Source organism: Musca autumnalis, unplaced genomic scaffold (assembly GCF_047663935.1).
Source record: "Musca autumnalis isolate F117 unplaced genomic scaffold, ASM4766393v1 scaffold_1, whole genome shotgun sequence".
Lineage (NCBI taxonomy): Eukaryota > Metazoa > Arthropoda > Insecta > Diptera > Muscidae > Musca > Musca autumnalis.
Window position 1 is genome coordinate 34,509,059 of NW_027411644.1, and position 26,572 is coordinate 34,535,630.

Genomic DNA, 26,572 nt, shown 5'->3' on the forward strand with positions numbered 1-26,572 from the left:
CAGAAGACCCCTTGAAGTCTCCTATTGTCTACAGAAGTCTCCTAGAAGACCCCTTGAGGACTTCTATTGTCTATAAAAGACTCCTTGAGGTCTTCTATTGCCTATAGAAGATTCCTTAAGGTATCCTATTGTCTATAGAAGACCCCTTGAGGTCTCTTATTGTCTACAGAAGTCTCCTAGAAGACCCCTTGAGGACTTCTATTGTCTATAGAAGACCCCTTGAGGTCTTCTATTGTCTATAGAAGACCCCCTTGAGGTCTCTTATTGTCTATAGAGACCCACTTGAGGTCTTCTATTGTCCATAGAAGAACACTTGAAGTCTTCTATTATCTATGGAAAGTCCTTTGAAGTCTTCTATTCTCTATAGAAGACCCATTGAGGTCTCCTATTCTCTATAGAAGACCCATTGAGGTCTCCTATTGTCTATAGAAGACCCTTGAGGTCTTCTATTGTCTGTAGAGGACCATTTGAGGTCTTCTATTGTCTATAGAGGACCCCTTGAGGTCTTATGTTGTCTTTAGAAGACCCATTGAGGTTTTTTATTCTCTATAGAAGACACCTTGATATCTTCTGTTGTCTATAGAAGACCTCTTTATGTCTTCTATACTCTATAGAAGGCCCCTTGATCTCTTGTATTAACTACAGAAGACTCCTTGAGTACTTCTATTATCTATAGAAGAGCCTTTGAGGTCACTTATTGTGTAAAGAAGACACCTTGAGGTCTTCTTCTACCTATAGAAGATTTTTCCAAAGGACCATCAGACTAATAAATGTGGGCTTTTTAAATTGTTTGTCTCGCCACATAGCACGTTTTACGTCATGTCGTCAAACGTTTCCATTTAAACTACCCCGTTCGTTCTATCATCTGTCAGGTCACTTAACGCAATGTGACAAAATCTGGCCACCATTTCTAAACGACGAATAGACTACAAAAAGCAAACAGCGAAAAACGCAATTGATTTTTAGTTGTACTCCGCTGTTTCCCTTTAGCCAACATTTGTGTGTGACAAATTCAAAATTTGGCGCATGATTTTGTGGTGCGCAATACTCAATGGTGGATGGACTCGCCACAAAACAAAAACACTTGATGAGTATGAACACCTCAGTGATGCTCAGGCGAGAACTATTTCGTGGCCATCAAGCACATGTATTCTCAGGGTTTTTATATTGGACATAGAATTGAAATGGAAAAAATCTCTTATCAAAAAAAAAAGTTTGTGGACATGCCAGTTGTTGTGCTATCTCTTCTCTAGCCACTCTCGCGGCTGAAAGATATAGCTACTTTTTTTTTTGCAAAAAGTCTATAGAAAATTTTTTCGTCTACGGAGGAGTAAAAATTTTCATTTGAGAACATCAAATCGTATCGAACGGTACGCCAGCCAACAGCAGCAGAACCGAAGAATAGAAAGAAAAATCTATAAAATTTAGAAGAAAAAAAGTAAGTAAAATGGAAAAAATTAAGGAAAATTTGGTTAAAACATTTGTTTAAATTGTAAAATAATGGCAATTTTAGCAAAATATTCACTTGCAACTAGAGGAAATTACGAAATTTGCAAAGTTGCCAAAAATCAAAAAAAAAAAGAAAACTCTTGTAAAATCCCTTAAAAGAATTTTTGTGTTGGGGTGCAATGAAAGAGCAATGAAAAAAAGTGTTTTCTGGCTTCTATCTTTATAAAATATTTGAAAATATTATTTGAAATAGAACTGTGTTTTGTTTATAAATTTCCCCCAAAAATCTTGAAAATTCCTTTGCAAATCTTCCTTCAATTTTTCCTGCATGTCATAATCCTTCAAGTGTAGGTGTTGTTGTTGTTGTTGTAAAGAAGCAGTATAGATTTTTTTCATGGCAAGCAAGAAAAGCGCACACAGAGACAAACATTTGCCTTAAATGACAACTACGACATGAAAAGAACATTGAGGAAATGGTGGTTGTAAAAAAGATAAAATGTGTTGTCCTAAGGACGATAACAAAGTTTTCGGACCTACAGTGCTGCTCAAAACATTTGCAACTCAGATGCCTATATCACATTCAGTCTATTTTTAGGGACATTTTGAGTTTTGAAATATGTTTGTTTTTGTTATTTGATTATTTATTGACCCTATTTTCAAGATTTAAAAAGGATTATTCAGTTATGAACACTTTTGTTTGAAAAATGTGTGAAATATCGGAGGGACACATGTTTCTGCCTGCTCAAAACATTTGCAACTCCGTGTTACGAATATCTTATTAGTTTTTTTGACGAGTTTTTTTGTATTGATTGGCATCAAATTGTTTTTAATCAGAAGAAGGGGGCAAAAAGCTTTCATGAGGAGTACATTTTATCCAACATATGTTTACTACTGATAGACAAGCATGCCGAAAACAAGACATGTCTATTTTTTTAAGAAAAACTTAAATTATGACCAGAAATTTTTATCAACGCTTTGGTAAAATGGTATTTCTTGAAAATTGTGGAGCCAACGAGGTCCAAAAATAAACATATGAACATCACAATATCTAAAACAGATCTGGATACCGCGTAAAAAGAACTAAAATCGCCATAAGATGGGAAGGAGATGCGAGGACAACAACATCTACTGCAGGGGATGATCAAATAATTATATATTATTAAGCAGATTATTAAGCAGATCTCTCAGAGGTCATCAACAAATGTTAAAAAAAGACTTGGCACCGATAAACCTATACAAACACCTCCGATACATACCAAGGATACCGGTATACCAAAATAGGCAAATTTTGGGAAAACAGTAATTTCCAGGAAAAATTGAATTTTTCATAGAAATTATGCAAAAAATGTGTGGTTATGTTTTTGGATTAAAAAACCGAGTACTTCTCTTCGATTTAAATCAATATTTAAGTTATATGACTTGAACAAATTTGATTGATCACCAGAAGGAAGGACAATAAAATTTGTCCCCGTATACGAACAAGTTGACCCAAAATGTAGTAGGTGTTTTATATTGCCCTGGAGGTATTTTTATGGACAGAAATGGCACAGGATGCATGAGGTCGAGATATTTAACAGATCCAAGAACTAACCGGAAAGATAGCATGTCAAAATCGCAACATGTACACTCCAGAACTGTCGTATAACAGGATGTTTTGACATAATACCGCTTCTAAACGTATATATAAATACGTAAAACTAGTAATTTTTTGCAAATATGCTTATGTTCTTATAGGACCCGATCAACTTAAGTAATCTTAATTCATATAGGAGGTCCCGGGACTCTACTTTGGACTCTAGACTATTAAATATCGAATAAAACCTTGGTATTTAACAATTATCCTTAGAGCACAGGATTCCAAAGGATATATTAATTTATTTAGTTAACTGGTTTACTTTACGAAGTCTCCAGATAATAAATAAAATATTTAATTCACAATATATTATCAAAACAAAAATATTTTTTCAGATTTCTTCAGATTTTGAATCAAATTTTCTCAGTTGCAAATGTTTTGAGCAGAACCAAAAGTGAGTTCGATCATTGTTTTGTATATTTTTTGTAAAATAAGTGCAATTTTTGCAAATTAATTTTTAAATCTTTAAAAAGGATCCAATAAACAATCAATCTACAAAAATATTTGCATTTCAAATCCACAAACTACCTCAGAACTACATAAAATATGAACTAGTCATTCCAGTTGCAAATGTTTTGAGCAGCACTGTATAAATAAAATTTAATATATAATAAAATCTGGCAACACTAAAATGAGCAACAAGTAAAAATCTCGCGCTCCGTAAAATATTAAAGAAAATTCGAAAAATATTAATTAAAAGTAGCACTTACTGTCTAAAAGTACAGTAAAGTCGAATAATTAAGTAAATTGTTGTCAAAATAAACTGAAATCCGAGTTGTTTATTGCTTTTATGGCATTAAATTTTTGAGGAGAACTTTTCTGCTATGCTGTCTGCGTGAAAATAGAAGAAGAAAGAAGAGAAAGAAACTACAAAAGAATTATTCACCGCCATCTGTTTTGCTGAACACTATAAGGAGTGTAAATAACAACTGAAGCTAGAAATTATTGTTGCGCTGCATTTATACAGAACATATGGTCATACGTTTGTTGCTTACTCTACTGGATTGCCCATCTGCTTGTTTGTTTACTGAGGAACACTTGTTGTTGTAGTAAGCCAACATCCATCTATACTGAATACTTATTCGGCGTTGGTGCATTTGCTGTTGTTGCTGTTATTGGAGAAGTATCTTACAATTTATACTTAGCACTGTGGTGTGCTGCTGTTTTGTTTTCTGATATTGTTGTTGCAAACATTTTACATCTTGCTTTAATTATTGGCTTTTAACCGTTGGTACTGATTTTATACACCCATTAAAATAGTATACATTTATTGATAATAATGCCAGCCAAAATATACACATGCCCCAAATGTCATAAACGGGTTAAGGAAAACGAAAATAGTATTGGCTGCTTCTTATGTGATGAATATGTCCACATTGCTTGTGCAAAGATAACTAAAGAACAGCACACGTTTTTGCACAAAAGTAAAATGTTTTTATATAGATGTACCAAGTGCGCGAACAATAAAGTTGTCCTTAACTCCAGTCTTAATAGTTCCCAAGCTGGATCCAGCACTGTCGACCTGCGTGAGGAATTGCGCATTCGTTTTTCAGAATTTTCATCGTCTTTGGAAAAGCAGCATTCTGCGTTAACAAATGACATCCAAGAGCAGATGATTCATTTAAAAACGAAAATGGATGACCTTTTCGAAACTGTTAAATCTGAATTTAATACAAAAATGACTAAAATGGAGGAAGACATTCGAAATTGTTTTGCCGTTACGAAACAGTTTGAAGCCATGTATGCGAGGAAAATACAAGACCTTGAGTTGCAACATGACATACAGCGTAGACGGTTAAATAGGGCGGATATTGTTATTAATGGACTTCCTGATGCCATTCCCGATCTTCGAGAGCCAATTATGAAGATTGGCAATCTGTGCAATGTAGTCATCGGACCAACAGACATTCAGCATTGTTGCTATATGGCAAAGGGCAAATCTGTTTTGGTCAAATTCAATTCCGTGTATATGAGGGACACAATCATGGCCAATTATCACAGCGGTAACCACTTAATTCTGTCTGATATTATCGGTGGCGAAGTAAGGAATAAAGTGTATCTTAACGATCACTTGCATCAAGCTGCCTCAAAGTTGTTGTTTTTGTGCCGCAAACTTAGGAGAGAAAATAAGATAGTCAAGTATAAACTTAATAATGCAGATATTCCGAAAGTTTTTGTTACCTATCCTAATGGTACTAATAGTACGCTCGATATGGTTCAATGCGCTGATTTACTAGATCAGTCTGGTTCTGTCACAATCGTGCCTCGTTCAGCAGATGTTTAATTACGTCTTAATGTGGGAGTAGTTTTTACAAATGCAAATATTATTCGTAATTCTTTAATATTTTTCTGAGCACCATGCCAAATTATATATATATATATTTTTTTTTGCATTATGGATTTAAACAACATAGGTGAAATTGTTCATGATAACCAGTTTTTTCATTCCCGTTTTTTCAATTTGAAGCACAATTTAAATGTAATGCATTTTAATTCCCAAAGCTTGAACATCAATCCAAATTCGTCAAAGCTTTCAGAAATAAAAAATATTGTTGAAGGTAGTTGCTTAGACATCATTGGTATATCCGAGACTTGGTTGAAACCATCTATACCCTCCGCCATGGTGAACATTTGTGGTTATTCGTTATGTAGGAGCGACAGGCCCAACTGTAGAGGTGGTGGAGTGGGTCTTCTCATATCAAAGAAAATTAAATACAAAGTGGTCTATATTGGCAATAATTTTGGTTGCGTAGAATGTTTGTTTGCTGAAGTCTTTGTGAACAGTGGCCCACTATTGGTTGGAGTGGTATATTTGCCTAATGGAAATTTCCACGCCTTTGAAGATGAAATTTCTGATCTTCTCGTACGTTATAATAACTTTGTCATTATGGGTGATTTTAATAACAATCTTTTCAATGTTTTCTTGGCCTCTTCTATACGGCAGGCATGTTCAAGAATGAATATGTCAATCGTTCATAATAATTGTCCGACCCATTTTGACACTTTTCACCAGTCTACTTCTCTCATTGATTATTTCCTTGTACCATTCCGGGACTCTGTGCAGCTATCAGGCCAAGTCATGAATCCAAATATATCGAAACATGCTCTTATTTTTGTTTCTCTCAGGTATTTTCCTAGACGAACCGAAAATTTTTTCGAATTCATTGATTACAGTGACTTTTCTTCTGAGGAATTAGAAGAAAGGGTAAATCAGTCAGGATTAAACAGAGTGTTTTCTGAGTACGCTGTGGATGATCAATTGAACGTTTTTATGGAATGTCTAAATTATATTCACGCCATGTTTCCCGTGAAAAAAAGGAAAGTTGATTACAATTCCGAAAATTGGATAAATAGCCCTACCATCCGTAACAGTCAGTCCTTGACGGATTTGGCTTACAAAGCATTCCTTGAGGATAGATCTGATGCCAGATGGCTAACGTATTGCAAACTAAGAAATCGAACTAAAAAACTCAAGAGGAAGCTAAAAAGAAAGGCACATTTTGAAATGTTCAATGCGTGCAATAGTCCGAAACATATGTGGAATACCATCAGAAATTTCGGTTTAATCAACAAGGGCAGTCCCTATGATGAAGAAAATGAGGTTAATGTAAACGAAATGAATCTGCAATTTATTAATAATCAATTAGACCCTCAAGGTCAAATAGAGGAACTTTTAAATTTCCCAGATCATGAGGGTGGGTTTTCTTTTTCATGTGTTACACAAAATGATGTGTTGGAGGCATTTGCAAGTGTCAAATCTAATGTTGCCGGTAGTGATTGTTTTACAAAAAAGTTTTTAAAGTTGGTTCTCCCCCATACATCGATTTTCCTCTTGCACATAATCAATACTGTTATCAGTACATCAACATTCCCAAGTAATTGGAAAACAGCAAAAATCAATCCTATTAAAAAGAAATCCAATGGTGATATTTCTTTGTGCGAATTCCGTCCGATTGCATTGTTGCCAGTTTTATCCAAAATGGTTGAATATATTTTGCGACGGCAAATAATTCTACACATCCATAGCAATTCCATGCTGAATGACTGTCAATGTGGTTTCCGTAATGGTAGGAGTACCTCTATGTTGATGACAGGTTTAACTGATACGGTAAGAAGTTATCTCTCCAATAACAAATTATGTGTATTAATATCTCTTGATTTAGAAAAAGCCTTTGACCAGCTCGATTATTTCTGCCTGATACAAAAGCTCTGCAACATATATAAGTTCAACCAAAGTGCATGTAAATTGTTATATTCTTACGTACATGGTAGGAAGCAATTTGTTTATTTCAAAAGGCTATCTTCTGATATTCTCCCTGTAAAAAGCGGAGTTCCTCAAGGCTCTGTCTTGGGACCCCTTTTATTTATCATGTTTTTAAATGACCTTTATGCTGCTGTAGAGAACTGGTGTGTTCCATATGCCTATGCAGACGACGTGCAACTGTTGTTTGCCGGTGATTATCAACATGTTGCAGTATTGCAATCAAAAATAGATCTGGTGTTGAAAAATCTTAGCGACTGGATGTTAGTAAACCGTCTTTCTGTGAATCCGTCGAAAACTAAGGCGATGATGTTTTCTAATAGGGCTATTCCAGATTTGCAACTAAAGTATCGTGGAGTAGATATACGTATGGTTCACAGCATGAAATGCCTGGGTGTTATATTAGATGACGAACTGACATTTGAACCACATATTGATACAGTTGTCGCTCATACAAATTATGCTCTTAGACAATTCTTTAACACTGACTCAGCTTTGCCTCAGCCTATAAAGAAAAAACTTATTCATGCTCTCATTATGCCTAATATTTTGTATTGCTTAGAGGTATATTCAGGAACACATGCAAGATACTTGTCAAAGCTAGAACTTGCGTTTAATAGAGTTGTTCGTTACCTTTATTCTCTTCGGCTTTTTGAGCATATATCCTCATACGTACAACGCTTTCTTGGTTTTTCTTTTTCTTCATTTATAAGTTTTAGACTGCTATTGTTATTTTACAAAGTTTTCAAACAACAATCACCTCTGTTTTTAACAAAGTTCTTCTCATTCATGCATTCAGTTCGCCTAAACCAAATAATATTGCCTAGAGTTGGAACCCATATGAATGAATCATTCACTGTTAGAGTAGCAAGGCTATTTAATGTGCTTCCTGATGACCTTAAAGTTTTCTGCTATTCCAATGGTCTATATAAAAAAAAGCTCTTTACTCACTTTTCAGGAATCACAATGGATTGATATTCTCTTTGATTTTATGGCTCCGTAAGCTGTTTGGAGTTTCTTGTCAAAAAACTGGTTATTTTTAAATTAAATAGTTAAAATTTTATAGCATATATATTTATTGTTATTAATCTTCACAGAACAAAAAATACAAAAAACATAATTTTTATTCGAGTAGCTATGGCATAAAGAAGAAAATATTGGTTGTACCGATGATATTTTTGAAAATTCTATATTAATTTTTATCTATTTCGCCTTTCAAAAAACAGGTTATCATTAAATTTAATTCTTAAAATTTTATAGCATATATACTCATTGTTATTAAACCTCACAAAACAAAACAAAAAAAAAAATACAAAAACATAACTTTTATTCGAGTAGCTATGGCATAAAGAAGAAAATATTGGTTGTACCGATGATATTTTTGAAAATTCTATATTAATTCTTACCTATTTTATATGTTGATAATATACATATGAGTAGTTATGATGTAAAGGAGGCAAATTATAATCAATGCAATCATTATTTTTTAATTTTTATGTATAGTTTGTAAGAACAATAATGTTTAATATTTTATTTATAGAGTAGCTATGAAGTAAGGTGGAATCTTTGTAATTATATCTGAATTGGCCATTGAGTTATCCATATGGCTTCGATTGCAAAGTAATGAAAATAAATAAATAAAAAAAATAAATAAATAAAATTTAAAGTAACAAAATAGGTTGATTTAAATGAGTGTGAATAGCAAAATTCCCATTGGTGACAAGTTTTTGGAATTTAATGCCATCAGAGCCAAGGACAAACGTTGACCAATTTTCCATTGAGTAGAAAGTTCTATTGCATATCAAAGGGAACGTGTTGTCGCTTCCGTAAAGAGAAAGCATACTGGTCACAAACGGTGCTATGAAATTTTAACATGTGTGATTCCTTTGTGCAATGCTTACCATGCAGGTTTTGGGTTGGATTGTCCAGCAATACATAACATTTTTAGCGGTGGATTTTTAGCGAAAAATGTTCAAGTAACCTGATTTAAATTTCATTTTTTTTCACAGTTCCTCAGACCAATTAAAGTGGATTTTTTTAATATATAGTGGACTTAAGTGAAAATGTTAAACTTTTATGGGAGAGATTCTCGAAGAAGTTGTCCGATATAGTATAATCCAGCTGGAAGAGGGCTAGATTTAAGTTTGAGAAAAATTATAAGCAAAGGTCTCTCCTTTCGTTGGTCCTCGTAGGATTTTATAGGGCTTTCAGGCCAATATGCCAGGGAGTATAGACTTGCCCCCGAAAAAAATGATATCGGTGTAATCGGGAACACAAGGACTACCTTCGGTGAAGATTTCAAAAAAATCCTCGAACAGTCCTTAAACTGCACATAAGCAAAAAAAAAATAAATTTTGTGAGGTTATCTCAAGAAGTATTGACTTCCCTGGAATAAAAAGAGTGTCGTTGTGATTAGGACCACAAGCACTACTTGCCGTGAAAATTTGAAAACAATTGGATAAGTGGACTTAAATTAGACTTCAGCGAACAATTTCAACGTTTTGTGGGAAGTACCAGAAGTAAAGAAGGGATACAGTCCATCATCGAACTTGATCTAAATTTATAGGAAATATATCGATGTACAAAGATTGGACTAAATTTGAGGCATGAAGTACAACACCTCCTTTCGTTGGTCCTCGTAGGATTTTATAGGGCTTTCAGGCCACTATGCCAGGGAGTATGGACTTGCCCCCGAAAAAAAAATGATATCGTTGTAATCAGGAACACAAGTACTACCTTCGGTGAAGATTTCAAAAAAATCCTCGAACAGTCCTTAAACTGCACATAAGCAAAAAAAAAATAAATTTTGTGAGGTTATCTCAAGAAGTATTGACTTCCCTGGAATAAAAAGAGTGCCGTTGTGATTAGGACCACAATCACTACTTGCCGTAAAAATTTGAAAACAATTGGATAAGTGGCCTTAAATTAGACTTTAGCGAACAATTTCAACGCTTTGTGGGGAAGTACCAGAAAAAAAAGAAGGGATAAAGTCCATCATCTAACTTGATCTAAATTTATAGGAAATATATCAATGTACAAAGATTGGAATAAATTTGAGACATGAAGTACAACACCTGAAGCATGAAGTACATAACCATAAGCAAAGGTCGCTCCTTTCGTTGGTCCTCCTAGGATTTTATAGGGCTTTCAGGCCATTATGCCAGGGAGTATAGACTTGCCCCCGAGAAAAATATTATCGTTGTAATCAGGAACGCAAGGACTACCTTCGGTGAAGGTTTCAAAACAATCCTCCAACAGTCCTTAAACTGTACATAAGCAAGAAAATAAATTTTGTGAGGTTATCTCAAGAAGTATTGACTTCCCTGGAATAAAAAGAGTGCCGTTGTGATTAGGACCACAAGCGCACTACTTGCCGTAAAAATTTGAAAACAATTGAATAAGTGGCCTTAAATTAGACTTTAGCGAACAATTTCAACGTTTTGTGGGAAAGTACCAAAAGAAAAGAAGGGATACAGTCCATCGTCGAACTTGATCTAAATTTATAGGAAATATGTATATCGATGTACAAAAATTGGACTAAATGTGAGGCATGACGTACAACACCTCTTCAGTGGTCTTCTATGAGTCAGAAGACCATTTCAAGAGGGGCTGGAGATCATTTCGTTTGCCTTCTATGAGACTGAAGACCACTTCAATGACCTATGAGGCAAGACTGATAAATCCATTTTAGCAAAAGATCACTTCAATGGCCTTCTTTGATGCAGAAGACCTCTTCAGTGACTTCCTATAAGGCAGAGGACGACTTTAGTGGTCTTCTATGAGACAGATGGCCACTAAAGACCACTGACTTTAGTAAGGCAAAAGACCACATTAGTGGCTTCTATGAGGCCGAAGACCACTTCAGTGACCTTCTTTGATGTGAAAAAACGTCTTCAATGACCTCCTATGAGGCAGAAAACCACTTCAGTGGATTTCTATGAGGCAGAAAACCACTTTAGTGGCCTTCTATTAGGTTCAAGGCCACTTCGATTGCCTTATATGAGACTGAAGACCACTTCAATGACCTATGAGGCAAGACTGATAAATCCATCTTAGCAGAAGATCACTTCAATGGCCTTCTTTGATGCATAAGACCTCTTCAGTGACCTCCTATAAGGCAGAGGACGACTTTAGTGGTCTTCTATGAGATAGATGACCACTTCAGTGGTCTTTTGTAAGGCAAAAGACCACATTAGTGTCTTCTATGAGGCCGAAGACCACTTCAGTGACCTTCTGCATGACAAAAGACCTCTTCAATGGTATTCTATAAGGCAGAAGACCACTTCAGTGACCTTCTTTGATGTGAAAAAACGTCTTCAATGACCTCCTATAAGGCAGAGGACCACTTCAGCGGACTTCTATGAGGCAGAAAACCACTTTAGTGGCCTTCTATTAGGTTTAAGGACACTTCGATGACCTTCTATGAGACAATTTTATGAAGTATAAAAGCTAAAATTTTCAACTTATTGGGGGTTATACTGAACGAAAACTCCCCGTGAGTTTTGTCTCTCTGCTGTTTCAACTTATTTGAGAAAGTGAGAGAAATCACGGGGCGTTTTCGTTCAGAATAACTCCCATTATCTTCAGAAATTCGGTTATTTCCACAAGAAAAAAATTAAAGCGCTGTAATGAGGTGCGCAAGAACTACCTTCTGCACAAATTTCAAAACAATTCAAGAGAAGCCCTAAAACTATACACCTTTTAGAAAATTTTAGTTAAGAAACTTCGAGAGGCCGAAGTGATAGTTCACTATACTCAGACTGGCTTATTAGAAACTGAACCTCCTACTTCTGCAGAAGCAGAATTTAGCTGAATTCTTTGGATTATTAGAAACTGAACCTCCTACCTCTGCTGAAGCAGAATTTAGCTGAATTCTTTGATATGGGAAAAGTTATACGCAGTTCCTTCTTTTTCAATGTCCATTTTTAAACACACAATTAGGTCCTTATGTCCTTAAGGAGGGCCTCCAAAGGCCTTTAAATGCAATTTTCCAACAAATAATAATTGTTTTCTATCTTTCCAAGAGACCCCAGCACCCTGCCACAATGTCTTTGTTGAAACGTTTCGCCGATGAGGAGCGAGAATCCAAATATGGACGAGTATTTGCGGTGTCTGGACCAGGTATGTCAAATAATAACAGCATCGAAACAAGTTCAACAACTTCATAACAAATTTCCCTCCTTTTTCCTTTTCCCCTCTTTATTTCAGTTGTCACCGCCGAATGCATGTCGGGTTCTGCTATGTACGAATTGGTACGTGTCGGCTACTATGAACTGGTGGGTGAAATTATCCGTTTGGAAGGTGATATGGCCACCATACAGGTGTATGAGGAAACGTCAGGTGTAACGGTGGGCGATCCTGTGTTGCGTACCGGCAAACCATTGTCTGTGGAGTTGGGTCCCGGTATTATGGGTAGTATTTTTGATGGTATTCAAAGACCTTTGCGTGACATTGGTGAAATGACCGGCTCCATTTATATACCAAAGGGTGTTAATGTTCATGCCCTATCGCGTAGTGTGGCCTGGGATTTTAGTCCAGTTAATGTTAAGGTTGGCTCGCACATAACTGGCGGTGATTTGTATGGTGTTGTTGTGGAAAATACTTTGGTGAAGCATCGCATGATGGTTAGTCCACGTAGCAAGGGTACAGTGCGTTATATTGCACCTCCTGGAAATTATACAATGGAAGATGTGATATTGGAGACAGAGTTTGATGGTGAGGTTACCAAACATACCATGTTACAAGTGTGGCCAGTGCGTCAACCCAGACCGGTAATTGAAAAATTGCCAGCCAATCATCCCTTGTTTACGGGCCAAAGGGTGTTGGATTCGTTGTTCCCCTGTGTCCAGGGTGGTACCACTGCCATTCCCGGAGCCTTTGGTTGTGGTAAGACTGTTATTTCACAGGTGAGTGTTTGAGAGGACGATGGATACAATGATGAGAGAGTAAGTAAATAAATTTGCGGTTTTTTCTTTTCCAGTCCCTTTCCAAATACTCCAATTCGGATGTCATTATCTATGTGGGCTGCGGAGAACGTGGCAATGAAATGTCTGAGGTCCTTAGAGATTTCCCTGAATTGACCTGTGAAATTGATGGTGTAGTGGAATCCATTATGAAACGTACCGCCTTGGTGGCCAACACCTCCAACATGCCTGTGGCTGCCCGTGAAGCCTCCATTTACACCGGCATCACCTTGTCTGAATATTTCCGTGATATGGGCTACAATGTGGCCATGATGGCTGATTCCACCTCCCGTTGGGCTGAGGCTTTGCGTGAAATTTCTGGCCGTTTGGCTGAAATGCCTGCCGATTCTGGTTACCCAGCCTATTTGGGTGCCCGTTTGGCCACCTTCTATGAACGAGCTGGCCGTGTACGCTGCTTGGGTAATCCCGAACGTGAGGGTTCTGTATCAATTGTTGGCGCTGTCTCACCACCTGGTGGTGATTTCTCAGACCCTGTTACTTCTGCCACCTTGGGTATTGTACAAGTATTCTGGGGTTTGGACAAGAAATTGGCTCAACGTAAACATTTCCCCTCCATCAATTGGTTGATTTCCTATTCCAAGTACATGAGAGCATTGGATGAATATTATGACAAGAATTTCCCCGAATTTGTACCCCTAAGAACTAAGGTTAAGGAAATTCTCCAGGAGGAGGAGGATTTATCGGAAATTGTCCAGCTGGTTGGCAAGGCCTCTTTGGCGGAGACAGATAAGATAACATTGGAAGTGGCAAAGTTGTTAAAGGATGATTTCTTACAACAAAATTCCTATTCTCCCTATGATCGAGTGTGTCCCTTCTATAAAACAGTGGGCATGCTAAGGAACATGATTGCCTTCTACGAATTGGCCCGGCATGCTGTGGAATCAACAGCCCAATCAGATAATAAGGTGACATGGACTACCATTAGGGAATCTATGGGCAATATTATGTATCAGCTGTCTTCGATGAAATTTAAGGTAGGTTCCACAGAGAGATGGATGGAGGTGTGGAGAAGAAGAGAAATCTAATATTTATTTTTATAATTGCAGGACCCCGTCAAGGATGGTGAGGCAAAAATCAAGGCCGATTTTGAACAATTGCACGAAGATATGCAACAGGCCTTCCGAAATCTTGAAGATTAAGGAGATGAGGAAAGAAGACAGCTAATCTAACAAAAATATATAGAGAAATTTTAAAGACAACATTAGCTAACCTATTTAAGAAAATACCTACTAAACAAAACCAAAAAAACAGAAACCTGAACAATAATTGTAGCTGGAGAAAGAACAAACAAAAGGTAAATATAATAAACCAAAACAAAACAAGTAAAAAAGCTTATGACTTAATGACAAAAAAGGAATACAGGGGATAGTGGACCAAAATGTAAATATACCACTGAAAGACTCAAAAAAGACAGACCACTTTTGGTAAATACTTCAAAATGATAGGTGAACAGCTCCTAAACTACACTAAAATGTTAAAAAGTTAGTGCGGGAATTATCAAAAGCTGTGGACCTAAATAATCAAAATGAAAGGAATCGAATGCATCGGGTATATGGGCTTTATATAAAAACGCGGACCTATGGATAGCTTTCTTTAAAGGGAAATTTGTCCAATGCGATTGGAAAATGTGGAAAAAAACTTAAAAAAAACAAAAATCAGACGTTTGCGTCTTAAGGCCGTCCTAAGGGGCTACATATGTATGTCTTGGGAAGACCAAATTAACACTTGAAGCCATTTGGTTCTGGTCTGAATGACTAAAATCTTCAAAAGAACAATGTCGGGCGGGCACGGTTCAATGGGGTTAATAGCAAAATTTGGAATTATATCGGTAAAGTTCTGCTTGAAGATTTTTCCAACACCTAGGGAACACTAAATTCTAAACAAAATATCCAATTTGAAAGGAAATCGAGGAGACCAAATTCTAAAATTACCAAAAATCGGGAGTTAAGTCCTATGGGAACCATATCAAAACGTGAAGCTATGTGGACCAAATCCCGCAAGCAGGTTTATTACACCAAGAAAAGATCAACATTTAAATTTCACACATGTCAAAACATAGACCAACAATCACCTGCAAGGGTTTCCCAAGACCTAGCGAACAGGACTAAAAAGTAAGGCTACATAAAAAGATGGACCGTACACCGACTATTCTCAGACGCAGAATTTATACCCACAACAAACACTACATTCTAAATTTTAGACATTTCGGCAGGCGAATGCGGCAAAAACCTTGAAAATACCGCAAATCGGACGTTACCGTCCTATGCAGTTGGTGTTGTAGCAGCATAGAAACCTACGTGAAGCACAGGTTTGATGCTGGGTTGGCAACCGCTGGCCGAAACACTATGGTTTCGGGACAATCCTGTAAGAAAGAACCCGCTGCCGTCCTATGGGAGGCTTTAACTAAACTTGGACCTGTAGTGCTAGTCTCTAACTCATTTTTTGAGTTACCGACAATTGTCGGTAAAATTAAAATGCTTACAATTTCGGTAATTACCGATGTTTTTCGGTAGGTTAGCGACGAATAAAAAGCAGTCGTAAAGTTCTACCGGTAGCACGAGTGTTGACAACTTTTAATTGATAATTTTGCGTTTTAATTTTACCGATTTTTTCGGTAACTCAAACAAGTAAAAAAGCTTCAGTCGGCTTTGCCGACAGATATATACCCTCAGCCAATGTGAAGTGAAACTTTCACCTACGGACAGATCGAATGTATTTAAGGTCTCTTCAGAATTTTGTGGCCCTTTTTGGACATTTGAACTTGCCGACAAAAATGTGGATTAGGAATTAACTGCACTAAGACACAAATGTTGAACTTTTGTGGGGGAGGTACCCTTAAGGAGGACCGATATGGGCCATTTTAGAAGTTAAACTAAATTTTGACAAGATATTTGGAGATCCAAAGTTTGGACCAAATTGGTTGCCGCATTCAAGTTATACCGTCCTAGCATTTTAGTGACATTTTTTAAATATTGGGGAGAAGTACCGGAAGTTGTGGAACCCATGAAACTAAGTTTGGATATAATATGACGAAGACCAAATGTTGAATCAAATCGGTTGAACAGTCCGACAGCCACATATGGTGACATAAGAATTTTTTACACTTTTCGGGATGTTTTCCTAAGAAATATGGACTTGCCCCTGAAAAAACGTTAACCGTCGTAATGGAGGTAGCGAATGCAAATCGCTTCAACAAAAATCAAAGAGATTCGAGAGCAGGTCTTAAAGTGAACTTATCCGAAATTTTTTGTGAGAGGTACCGGACGGAGTGGACAAATATAGTCCATATTTGAATCTGATCTATATCTGGCAGATATATTAGGATGTGTTAAGTATGGATCAATTCTGCCACTCCCTTCAAGAGTTACCGTACGAACAATTTACCGAATATTTTTGAATTTTTGTGGGGGAGGTACCTGAAGGAGTGAACCGATATGGCTTATCTTCCAACTTAAACTAAGTTTGGAAAAAATATTATGAAGGCCAAATTTTGGATCGAATCGGCAGGATCCGTTCGAGAGTTATCTTGCGCTCCAACCACCTCACACGGTGTCATAGGGGTTTTTTGCAAGTTTCAGGTTGGTTATTTTCTCAGGAAGTATGGATGAAACTTAAACCGTTGTATGGGGGGCAGTGAATACATGTTACTAAAGCAAAAATCAAAGCGATTTGAGAGAAGGCCCTAAACTGAACTTTCCCGAAATTTTGTGTGGGAGGTACCCGAATGAGTGGACCGATTGAGTCCATATTGAGTCCTCATCTAAGTCTGGTAGAAATTTCACGATGTACAAAGTATGGGACAAATCGGTTACTCCCTTCAAGAGTTATCGTGCGCACAAATTTTCCGAACATTTTCGAACTTTTGTGGGGAGGTACCGGAAGGAGTGGACCGATATAACCTATCTTCGATCTTAAACTAAGTTTGGGCAAAATATTACAAAAGCCAAAATTTGAACCGAATCGGTTGATCCGTTCGAGAGTTATCGTGCGCTCCAGCCAGCCAGACAGACGGACGGACATGGCAAAATCAACTCCAAATTGTCTGAAACACATTTCGTCCAAACATACTTGGGGTCTTAAACCATTATTTCGATGAGGCATAAATGCTGAGGGTATAATAATATGAACATGAACAAGTATTAATATACCCTTATACCCGGCGGAAACTGGCAAGACTTATTGCGGTGTTAACCGGTCAATTGGCTATTGGTAACCATACAAAGCATCTAAATCTACTAACTCTACTAAATCTACCACTACATCAGCTGCGGACACAAAGAGGACGAGCATCTCCTCTGTTCGTGCCATGTACAAGGAAGATTTAAGGCACCGTTTCTTCATAATCTCGCTAAGACAATCGAACTATGTCTTGGAGACCATCTGAGATTTCTTAATTCATTTGGCTGAATATAAATGCCAATACTAATAGAGGTGCCACCGTGGTGCAATGGTATGCACACCCGCCTTGCACGATGAAGGTCATGGGTTGGATTCCCCGGCCAGGCAACATCAAACATTTTTCAGCCATGTAAAACTTCTCTATAAAAATGGTGTCGTAAGGCATGCCGTTCGGACTCGGCGATAAACAGTAGGTCCATTATCATTGAGCTAATATGAATCGGGGTGCACTCATTGATATGAGAGAAGTCTTCCTTGTCCCTTGTGGGATGTTTGTGGAACAATTATTATTATAGAGGCTTTTATACATACAACATTGATGGCAGGATTCGTGCATGCTGCGGCGCAAGTTCACTAACTTCAAAATGTAATTTGCTTTATGTACTGTACTACCGTGTCCCATTAGACTCTACAAAAAGTATAAAACATATCAAAATACCATTAGGAATTTTTAGCTTAAAATACATACCAACTAACCCTACTACTACTTCGGCCAACGGCTGCCAATCCAGCATCAAACCTATGCTGCTACAACAATGGTAGTCTGTAAAGTGTCTGTTTAGCTCATCTCCATTTTGCCTTTCATTTTACTCACAGCCAATGATGAAAACACCCACAAAGGCAACTTTGTGCATTTGTTTTTTATATTCCCTTCTAATTAAATTGCAATTTGCACTATTTTTCATTTAATTTGATAACTTTAGCCATTAAAAAAATAAAAGAAGAACTACAAATCACAGAAAACAGCTGTTTGTCATATATTCTCTTAACGGACTTGTATTACTCTCACCTCTTGATAACAATGAGATTTCTCTATGACAGCCGTTATTAAGCCAAGACATACAAATGACTTATCTCAACAATTTCTGTCACACATAATTGACATATCATTGATAATAACCTATTTCTCCCTTCTCTCCTTTTCTCTTACAGTTTACATATTTAGAGAATGTTATTAAAAGGCGATATTCTATACAACCAAGCGATATTAATATAACCCATGGAGGAAATAAACTAAAATAAACTATGTTTTAAATAATTTATTGCATAAAAAATGGTTTTTAAAAAAAACAAAATCCCTCCTCTATCAAAATATTGACAAATTAAAAATCTCTCTCTTTACCAAAAACAAAAATGTTATATGTGTTACTATTATAATTCTATTTTTATTGTATATTTAATTGAAACAAAAAAAACTAAAAACATTAAAATCTCATATGTATGTATAATCCATACCAGTTAACAAACAAAAAGTACTATAATCAACTATCATTAAAGACAACAACAACAAAAATATATGTATACCTTTTTTGTCATTATTAAAGCCAGACAAACATCCAACGACGATTAGTTAAATATTCAATATTAATAATCGTATAAAAGCAACTGTTATTAAAAAAACATTATGTATCAACAATGTATGGATATGTATGTGACTATGTGAATGTACATACTAACATACATATTTCAAACAAATTTAAACAATAATAATAAAAGCGTACATTATGTATATTCAAGTTACATTGAAACTAGTTATGGGTCTTTTTTTCAAATGAAAGGTAAATTGGAATAGAATGAGCACAGACATAGATAAAAATATAACATAGTACCTATAAAGCTATTGAAATAAATAAAAATGACCGGGTTGAAATTGTTACACCGTGTCCAACTAAGCAATTACAAACAATTTTGCTTACAAAGTGATTGAAACATACAAAATGCATATAATTACGAGATCAAAATACCACGGCAGCGGGTTCTTTCGTACCGGATTGACCCGAAACCATAGCGTTTCGGCCAGCGGCTTCCAACCCACCATCAAACCTATGCTTCTACGTAGGTTTTTATGCTGCTACAACAACAACAACAACAATTACGAGATGTACCGTTATCTGTACAATATATATAAAATGTGTACCTTTAATCACAACTTTCTGCAGAAAGAGCTTCCAACCCTAAGGAAAAATCGAATACAAAATTTCTGCCATTTTAACTGAATAATGGAGCTATCTAACCTGTTTAAAATACAAAATATCGGGTGTATACGTCTTATAGAGGTTATATAAAAACGCGCATATATCTCGATTATAAGTACTCCGCAAGGATTAAAAATGTCACTCGGGTATTGCTGACAGCTTAGGCTATGAAAAAGAACAAATATCAGGAGTAGTGTAGTGCCAGTATAGTGCCATAAAAAGAATCGACCCGAAAATGCGAAGAAGACAACCAATAAATAATTGTAATTATATTTAAAAGGGACTAGGAACGAGCAAATACAAATGATAATATCGTGCGGCAACGTTCTTTGGGCACATAACAAAAGTTGCCCCTATCTCAGCAAATTTCTTCTAATAGATTTTTCCAATAGCTAGGAAAACCCAAGTTGTAATATAATTGGAAAATTCGTTAATAGCGTCCTGTAGGAAACATACCAAAATGTGGAGCTATGTCGACCAAATCCTGCAAGAAGGTTTATTCGTAACGGCAAAGTTGTATGGCGACTATATCAAAACATGGACGTAGAACGACAAGTACAGGTACAAAAGTTGATTTATGTGCAAATTCATAAACGTTTGTGGGTGAAATATCAGAAAATGTGAACATCATTGTTCCACTGACAGATCTTACACCGTTTACATGCTTTCGAGTCATTACCCGAGGCAGTACGGACTTATTTGATAATAAATTTAGTAAGGACTAAAAGGAAATATTCTGCCGTAAGTGTCAAAGTCACCAATATATTAATAGCAGCCCTCATCGATCTGGAATGTGGAAAATTGGCATGGGGTTCATTAATATGTTTGTTCATTCTTCTGTTCAATCTGGCTCTGGGTCTATCTCCAGTTCCAGGAAAGTGGCTGCTTCGATGGGATGTAACCACAGATCCACAGGAGTTAGATGAGTAGGTTTGGCTGGGCAGTTGAAAAGGTGTTTTGTGTCGTGCGGGCCCTTGCCACATACTGGGCAGATGTCTAGCACGGCGCGGTCAATTTCCGCCCAATAAGAATTTAGGCGACTGCAATATCTCGAGCGAAGTTGAGCCAAAACTACTCTAGTTTGTCGTGGCAGCTGACGCTCCTCAGCTGCAATAGATGGGGGATGTATTTCAAGGACTTTATTCACACTATAATTGCTTAAGGCCTTGGCAACTGCATCCGTGTGAATACTATTTAAACCTGCTTGATATGCTTGTTGATCTAGGGGTTCTCTCCTTTATCGTTGGACCTCTCCCTCTAGAGCATGGATATCCTTCCTAATCTGCCTGAATGTGTCGGGCCTACCCACAAGATGGTGATTGGAATGGCTCACACGGTAACATCCAAGCAGGTACTGCAACGAAAGCATCTCATTGTGTTGAATCTTTGCCTCCTCATGTAGATGGTTCACTGAAGATTTGAGGAGGCACCCTGTTGCTGTTCTCAGGGCGGCATTCTGGCAAGTTTGAATCTTTTTCCAATTCGTATCACATAATCTCGGGGACCAGACTGGCGCCACACAGCTTACCACAGACCGACCTATCGCGTTATATGTGGTCAACAATGTTTCTTTATCTGCACCCCAAGTGCTGCCGGCTAGGGACTTCAGGGCCTCGATCCTACTTTTCAGTTTGTCGCAAATAGCTGTGGCGTGCGCACACGCCGTGAAAGTTGTGTCGAATGTGACCCCTAAAATTTTGGGGCAATTTGCGGTCGGAATACTGCTACCGTCTACCACGACATTCAATTCTCTTCCAAACTGCGCTGTCCATGTGGTGAACAGAGTGGCTGTTGGTTTTGTAGCGGAAATCTGCATATTCCTCGAATGGAAAAAGGTGGTAAGATCGGTTAAATAGTTGTTCAGTCTCTCACAGATGTCATCAGGATAGGTATCCGACGCCAGGATCGTGCAATCATCCGCATACGTTACGATCTCGATGCCGTCTTGAGGGGGCGGAATACAGGAGAGGTAGAGGTTAAACAGTTCCGGAGATATCACCCCACCTTGGGAATCTTCCTGTTTCACTTTACGGTGTTTGGATTTTTTGGACATTCGTCAATCATAAGAACAGAATCAATCGTCACTTGCTTTGCTTGCTTCCCAAATGTCAAATTATAAAGGAATGCCAGAGCCTCCTAAAGGAAAACGCAGGCGGATTTGCAAAGAGGCTCTGGCATTCCTTTATAATTTGACATTTGGGGAAGCAAGCAAAGCAAGCGACGATTGATTCTGTTCTGGCCTTAAATCTGACTTGCTCCGCTAACTACGTTTTACACGATGCAGTCATAGTGGGGAAGAAAAGAAAATATAAAATATACATATGTCCACCGTGGAGTACAGTCTGCACAGCAAACAGCATACTTTTTCAACTAGGTGTGGAATCGAACAATATTTTTAGACTTGGAGATGAAGAAACATAGCCAGCTTAAAGAGAAAACAAATACATCTCCTTATTCTGTCTCATCAAATACTATTAGTCGGCAATTATGACCACCATAATAATGTCTTCCCACTTTGCAATTAATTGTAATAACTTCAAAAGTTGCAGTGCATTCATCATCTTACATTTTTTTTTTTTCCTCTTTAAGTTATTGGCCCCCCTCCCGGCTAAGCGAGTTTTAAAGCGCCAACACCAATTGTGTAGACTTTGTCTGCGTGCCTTATTTAAATTTTTACATTAATTTCTTTAATAAATTTTACCAAATCATATAGATGTTCCCATTTATGTTTCACCATGAAATCCTCGACGGTGAGAATTTCACTAAATGTATTGAATTTTGTTCTGGTGGTTGAGTGTTTTGTGCATTCAAACAGTATATGTGAGATGGAATCCTCCACATTACAAACTTCACAGTCTCCTGATTCAACAACTTTCATTTTGGCTAAGGTGCTGTTACTGAATGTATGGTTGCTGAGAATACGATTCATGACTTTTTGATCATCCGGATGCAGGTTTGTTTTTTTATACCATGGTGTTTTGTTTGTTTCACCGAAGATTTTGAAGAAGTGAGAGTTACCTTGCTCCGCGATGGACTTATACTCATTAGACCAGTCTTTCCAGATAGAATTTTTGATATGATTGATGGCATCCTTAATAGGCCACTTGATTTCCAAACAGGTGCCGTCTATTGCAGCATTCTTTGCAGCTTGATCAACACGTTCGTTGGGTCCAATGTTGGTATGACCTGGGACGAAGTGAATCTCAGTGTTTATGAAGGCTGTGTTGGTGATTTCAATAAACTCGTCGATCAAGAAGTTCCTATGTTGCTTTGACATGACTGCCTGGATGCCACTAAGGCTGTCCGTTAATATTGCAATTCTTGTGAGACCCTGGTTCTGGGCAAATATAGCGGTTTGTAGAAAGGCCAAGATTTCTGCCGTCATCGAAGAAAGTTTCTTGTTGGTATAAAATGATTGAATGGAATCGCTGTTAATGTGTAGGAAAGCAGCACATGAGGTTTCACCGATGACAGAGCCGTCGGTGAAGAAAACATCAAAGCCAGATTCTAAGAGATGATTTACTTTTTCTTGGGCAAGTTGTTGTATTATGATTTGATTTGCATCCGCTTTTTTCTTGGCCAGACCCATGAAGAAGTCAGTTTGGGTGACCAATTTTTTAGGTATTGAGGTTATCACTTTAGTAGACGCAACATTATCGATAACATCCTTGAATTTGTCATACACTACAGCATAGCTTGTGGTCCTATTTGGTAGCAATTTAGTGTTAGTAAGGCCGGGTAGTCCAAAGGCCTGTACTTTAACTAGCTCCTTCGCGGTTGAGAGCTCAAACCTATACTGCGGTGGCAACTCAGCCGCCAGATGATATAGAATAGGAACCGGCGTGGATCTTAGGAGGCCAAGAGCTCTACGAAGGTATTTGTTGATACAGACCTTAATTTTGTTTTGGGAAGTTTTTGTCAAATTTGACAACGCTGATGCTCCATACTCCAATTTGGCTCTGGCAAAGGCTTTAAAGAAGTTTATATATAGCCTTGGCGGGTGATAAACCAAAATTACAGCCGCCAAGAATCATAAGGAAATTGTTGACTTGATCCACCGTAGTTGTGGTATCATCGATGTGCACCTTTGCGGAGCCACCGGCAGAAATTGTAAGACCAAGATATTTAATGGCAGATGTTTGGTTAATTGCAGTTCTGTTCACAGCGATATCTAGCACTTTTTGTCTCCTTGAAAAATGAATTGTGTTGACTTTACCCATATTAAAACTTAACCCAAGTTGAGTGCAGCTTGTTTGCATCTTCTGTATGGCCTCCACTAACAAATCTTTTGCCCTGAAGAAGTTTTTGTCATGGCATATAACAAAAAAATCATCGGCAAATTGAAAAATGTCTATGCCAGAAGTAGAAATATTGTGTATTGGCGCCGTATAGATGTTGAATAGTATTGGACTGAGTCCACTGCCCTGTGGAAGTCCGTTAGTTATGATTCTGGAGTTAGCACCGATTTCTATTTTTCTGTAACTCATGCTGTCGACAATCCATTTTACAATGTGTGGGTTTAGTCCATTCTGAAAGAGTGAAATCGCCAGTTTAGAGATGTTGGTGTTGTCAAACGCTTTTTCTACATCTATACATGCACCAACAACATGCTCGCCGGATTTCTTATACAACTCGATAGTGTTGATGACATCATTTATGCATATCGATGTTGATCTTCCTGGCCTGAAGGCGTAGGATCTTGATGGAAAGACTTGATTTTTTTCAGCGAATTCCAGAATTTTAGATTTAATAGCACTCTCAAGAACTTTCTGCGGTGCACACATTAAGGCTATTGGCCTAAAATTTTGGACGTTCCCGGGATCTTTTCCCTTTTTAGGGATAGGGGATATTTTAATTCTTCTCCATTGTTCGGGAAATTCACCCTTATTCCATACGTCGAGTAAAATGTTGAAGAATTTCTGTTTCTCATCGCTGTTCAGGCTGTTAATCATACGATATGAGACCCCATCCGGTCCCGGTGCCGAGTTGGAACTTCTAGATGAAAGAAATTGTTCGAATATTGTAGTGTCTAGCATTGGTTTGGAACTGGTTATGTTGCCAAAAAGCACTGGTGTTGGCGAAGTATTTGACGAGGCTTGTTGTGTAATAAAATCCAGATACTCATCCTTTTGGTTGTCATTCCAACTACTATTCATCGGCTTAACCTTACCATATTTTTTAACGTTTTTAACCATAGCCCACATTTCCTTGCTCGATGATGGATTGTTCAGCTGGCTTAAAAACCTTCTGTAGTTTTTCCTTTTCTTTTTCTGGATTTTTCTATAAAGCTTCCTCTCAACTTCACCAAGGTCGACTGCGTCCTGCCAAGATTTTGACGCTTCGTATTTCCTCCGGGCTGCAATACGTTCATTATAAAGCGCTTGAATTTCATCGTCCCACCATGGTTTAGGGACATATTTATTTCGCGGATCCAATCGAATTGTATTTTTATGGACTATGCTGTCTATATTGGTGTAAAAATCTTCGAGTTTATTGCCCACAGTCATGTTATGTATATGACTGAGAACTTTTTCCGTTTGCACCCTTTTGGCTACTTTAGGTTCGCTGGACACATTGCAAAACTCCACAATAATAGGATGATGATTACTGTTTGAAATTCTTATGCTGCTGGTTTTCCAACTAGGTAGATGTCTTGTAGAGTTGATGAAAGTTAGATCGATCGCCGATTGATAGCTATTAGTAGTGAATGTTGAATCTCCATTATTTAGACAAGCAAAATCGTGATCATTTGCATAGCGTTGAACAATGTCACCCTGGGCATCTGTTGTTGAATTGCCCCATATCGTTGACTTAGCATTAAAGTCTCCCATAATGAGCGTGATACCATCAAGCTTTGCCGCTGTTTCAAAAACACTTTTTACGATTTGAGAGTATTGCTGTCTACGTAGGTTGGGTGGTATGTACACCGAGAGGACGTTGATGTTTTTACGCAAGTTGAGAGTGCTGACACCCACAACTTCGTAATTGGGATCAGTGCTGATGATGGAAAACTTGATATTCCTTTTTAGTAGAATACCAACTCCGCCATAACCATCAGCTCTAGCTTTGCTGACGAAGTTGTAATTATAAAAGCTGGAGACGGAGTTGTCTTTTACCCACGTCTCAGAGAGCGCTGCAACATCTATATCTTCATTGTCCAAGAATAGTTCCAGGACATCTTTGTTTTCGCGTTTGCTAACACTTTGGATATTGTATTGAAGTAACTTCATGATTGATTATAATATGTATATTATTTAAATTCATAATAAAAGAGTTAACTACTTGCGTGATAATCATCATTCCTGTCCTTTAGACTTGAACTAATTATGTACGTTTGTACATCGACTATTTGTCTGTTTAGTTTATCCTTGACACCTTGTAATATACGTGTTTGGCTGTTAGTCAGGGCTGAATCCCCAACTTCTGCCACAGCTTGGATTTCTTTTTCTATTTGCGATAAGAATTTTTCAAGTTCTGTCACCTTGTGTATGTTATTCAAGGCTGTTCCGTTTCCGGATTTAAAGGTTTCCCCTGAGTTCAACGCAACTCGATATTCCTGCATATTTCTAGCAGTATTTGCTTCCTCACGAACTTTGTTTTTATTTTATTTTTTTTGCATATGGATTGATCGCATGAAGAGATCTGGCTGATTCAGTCATATTGTTCAGCGTTTCCGGCATGTTTTGGTTGTTGTTATTATTGTGTCTCCGACTTCTATTTATTAATGGAGGAAAAACAGTGTCTAAATTCTCTTCCAGTAGTTGGAATCTGTTGTTGAAGATGCTTGGATATTTAGCTCTGGCTTCCCCTTGTGTTAGGTTTTCCATAGTCATTACTTTTTTAAGCTGGTAGGCAGTAGCACGTGCAGGAC

General features: G+C 37.5%; 2 protein-coding genes across 2 annotated transcripts in view; one reads left to right on the forward strand and one right to left on the reverse strand.

Moving 5' to 3' along the window:
- LOC141396859 (uncharacterized) overlaps positions 1-26,572 on the reverse strand; it is a 37,409-nt gene that overhangs the window by 6,332 nt on the left and 4,505 nt on the right. The gene's annotated exons all lie outside the window — the stretch shown is intronic.
- On the forward strand, positions 876-19,257 carry LOC141396847 (V-type proton ATPase catalytic subunit A). Its single transcript, XM_073972526.1, has 6 exons — positions 876-1,438; positions 12,370-12,464; positions 12,552-13,249; positions 13,324-14,301; positions 14,374-14,621; positions 18,659-19,257. Exons 2-5 carry the CDS (start codon positions 12,389-12,391, stop codon positions 14,464-14,466), a joined length of 1,845 nt encoding a protein of 614 aa, XP_073828627.1. The 5' UTR covers positions 876-1,438; positions 12,370-12,388; the 3' UTR covers positions 14,467-14,621; positions 18,659-19,257.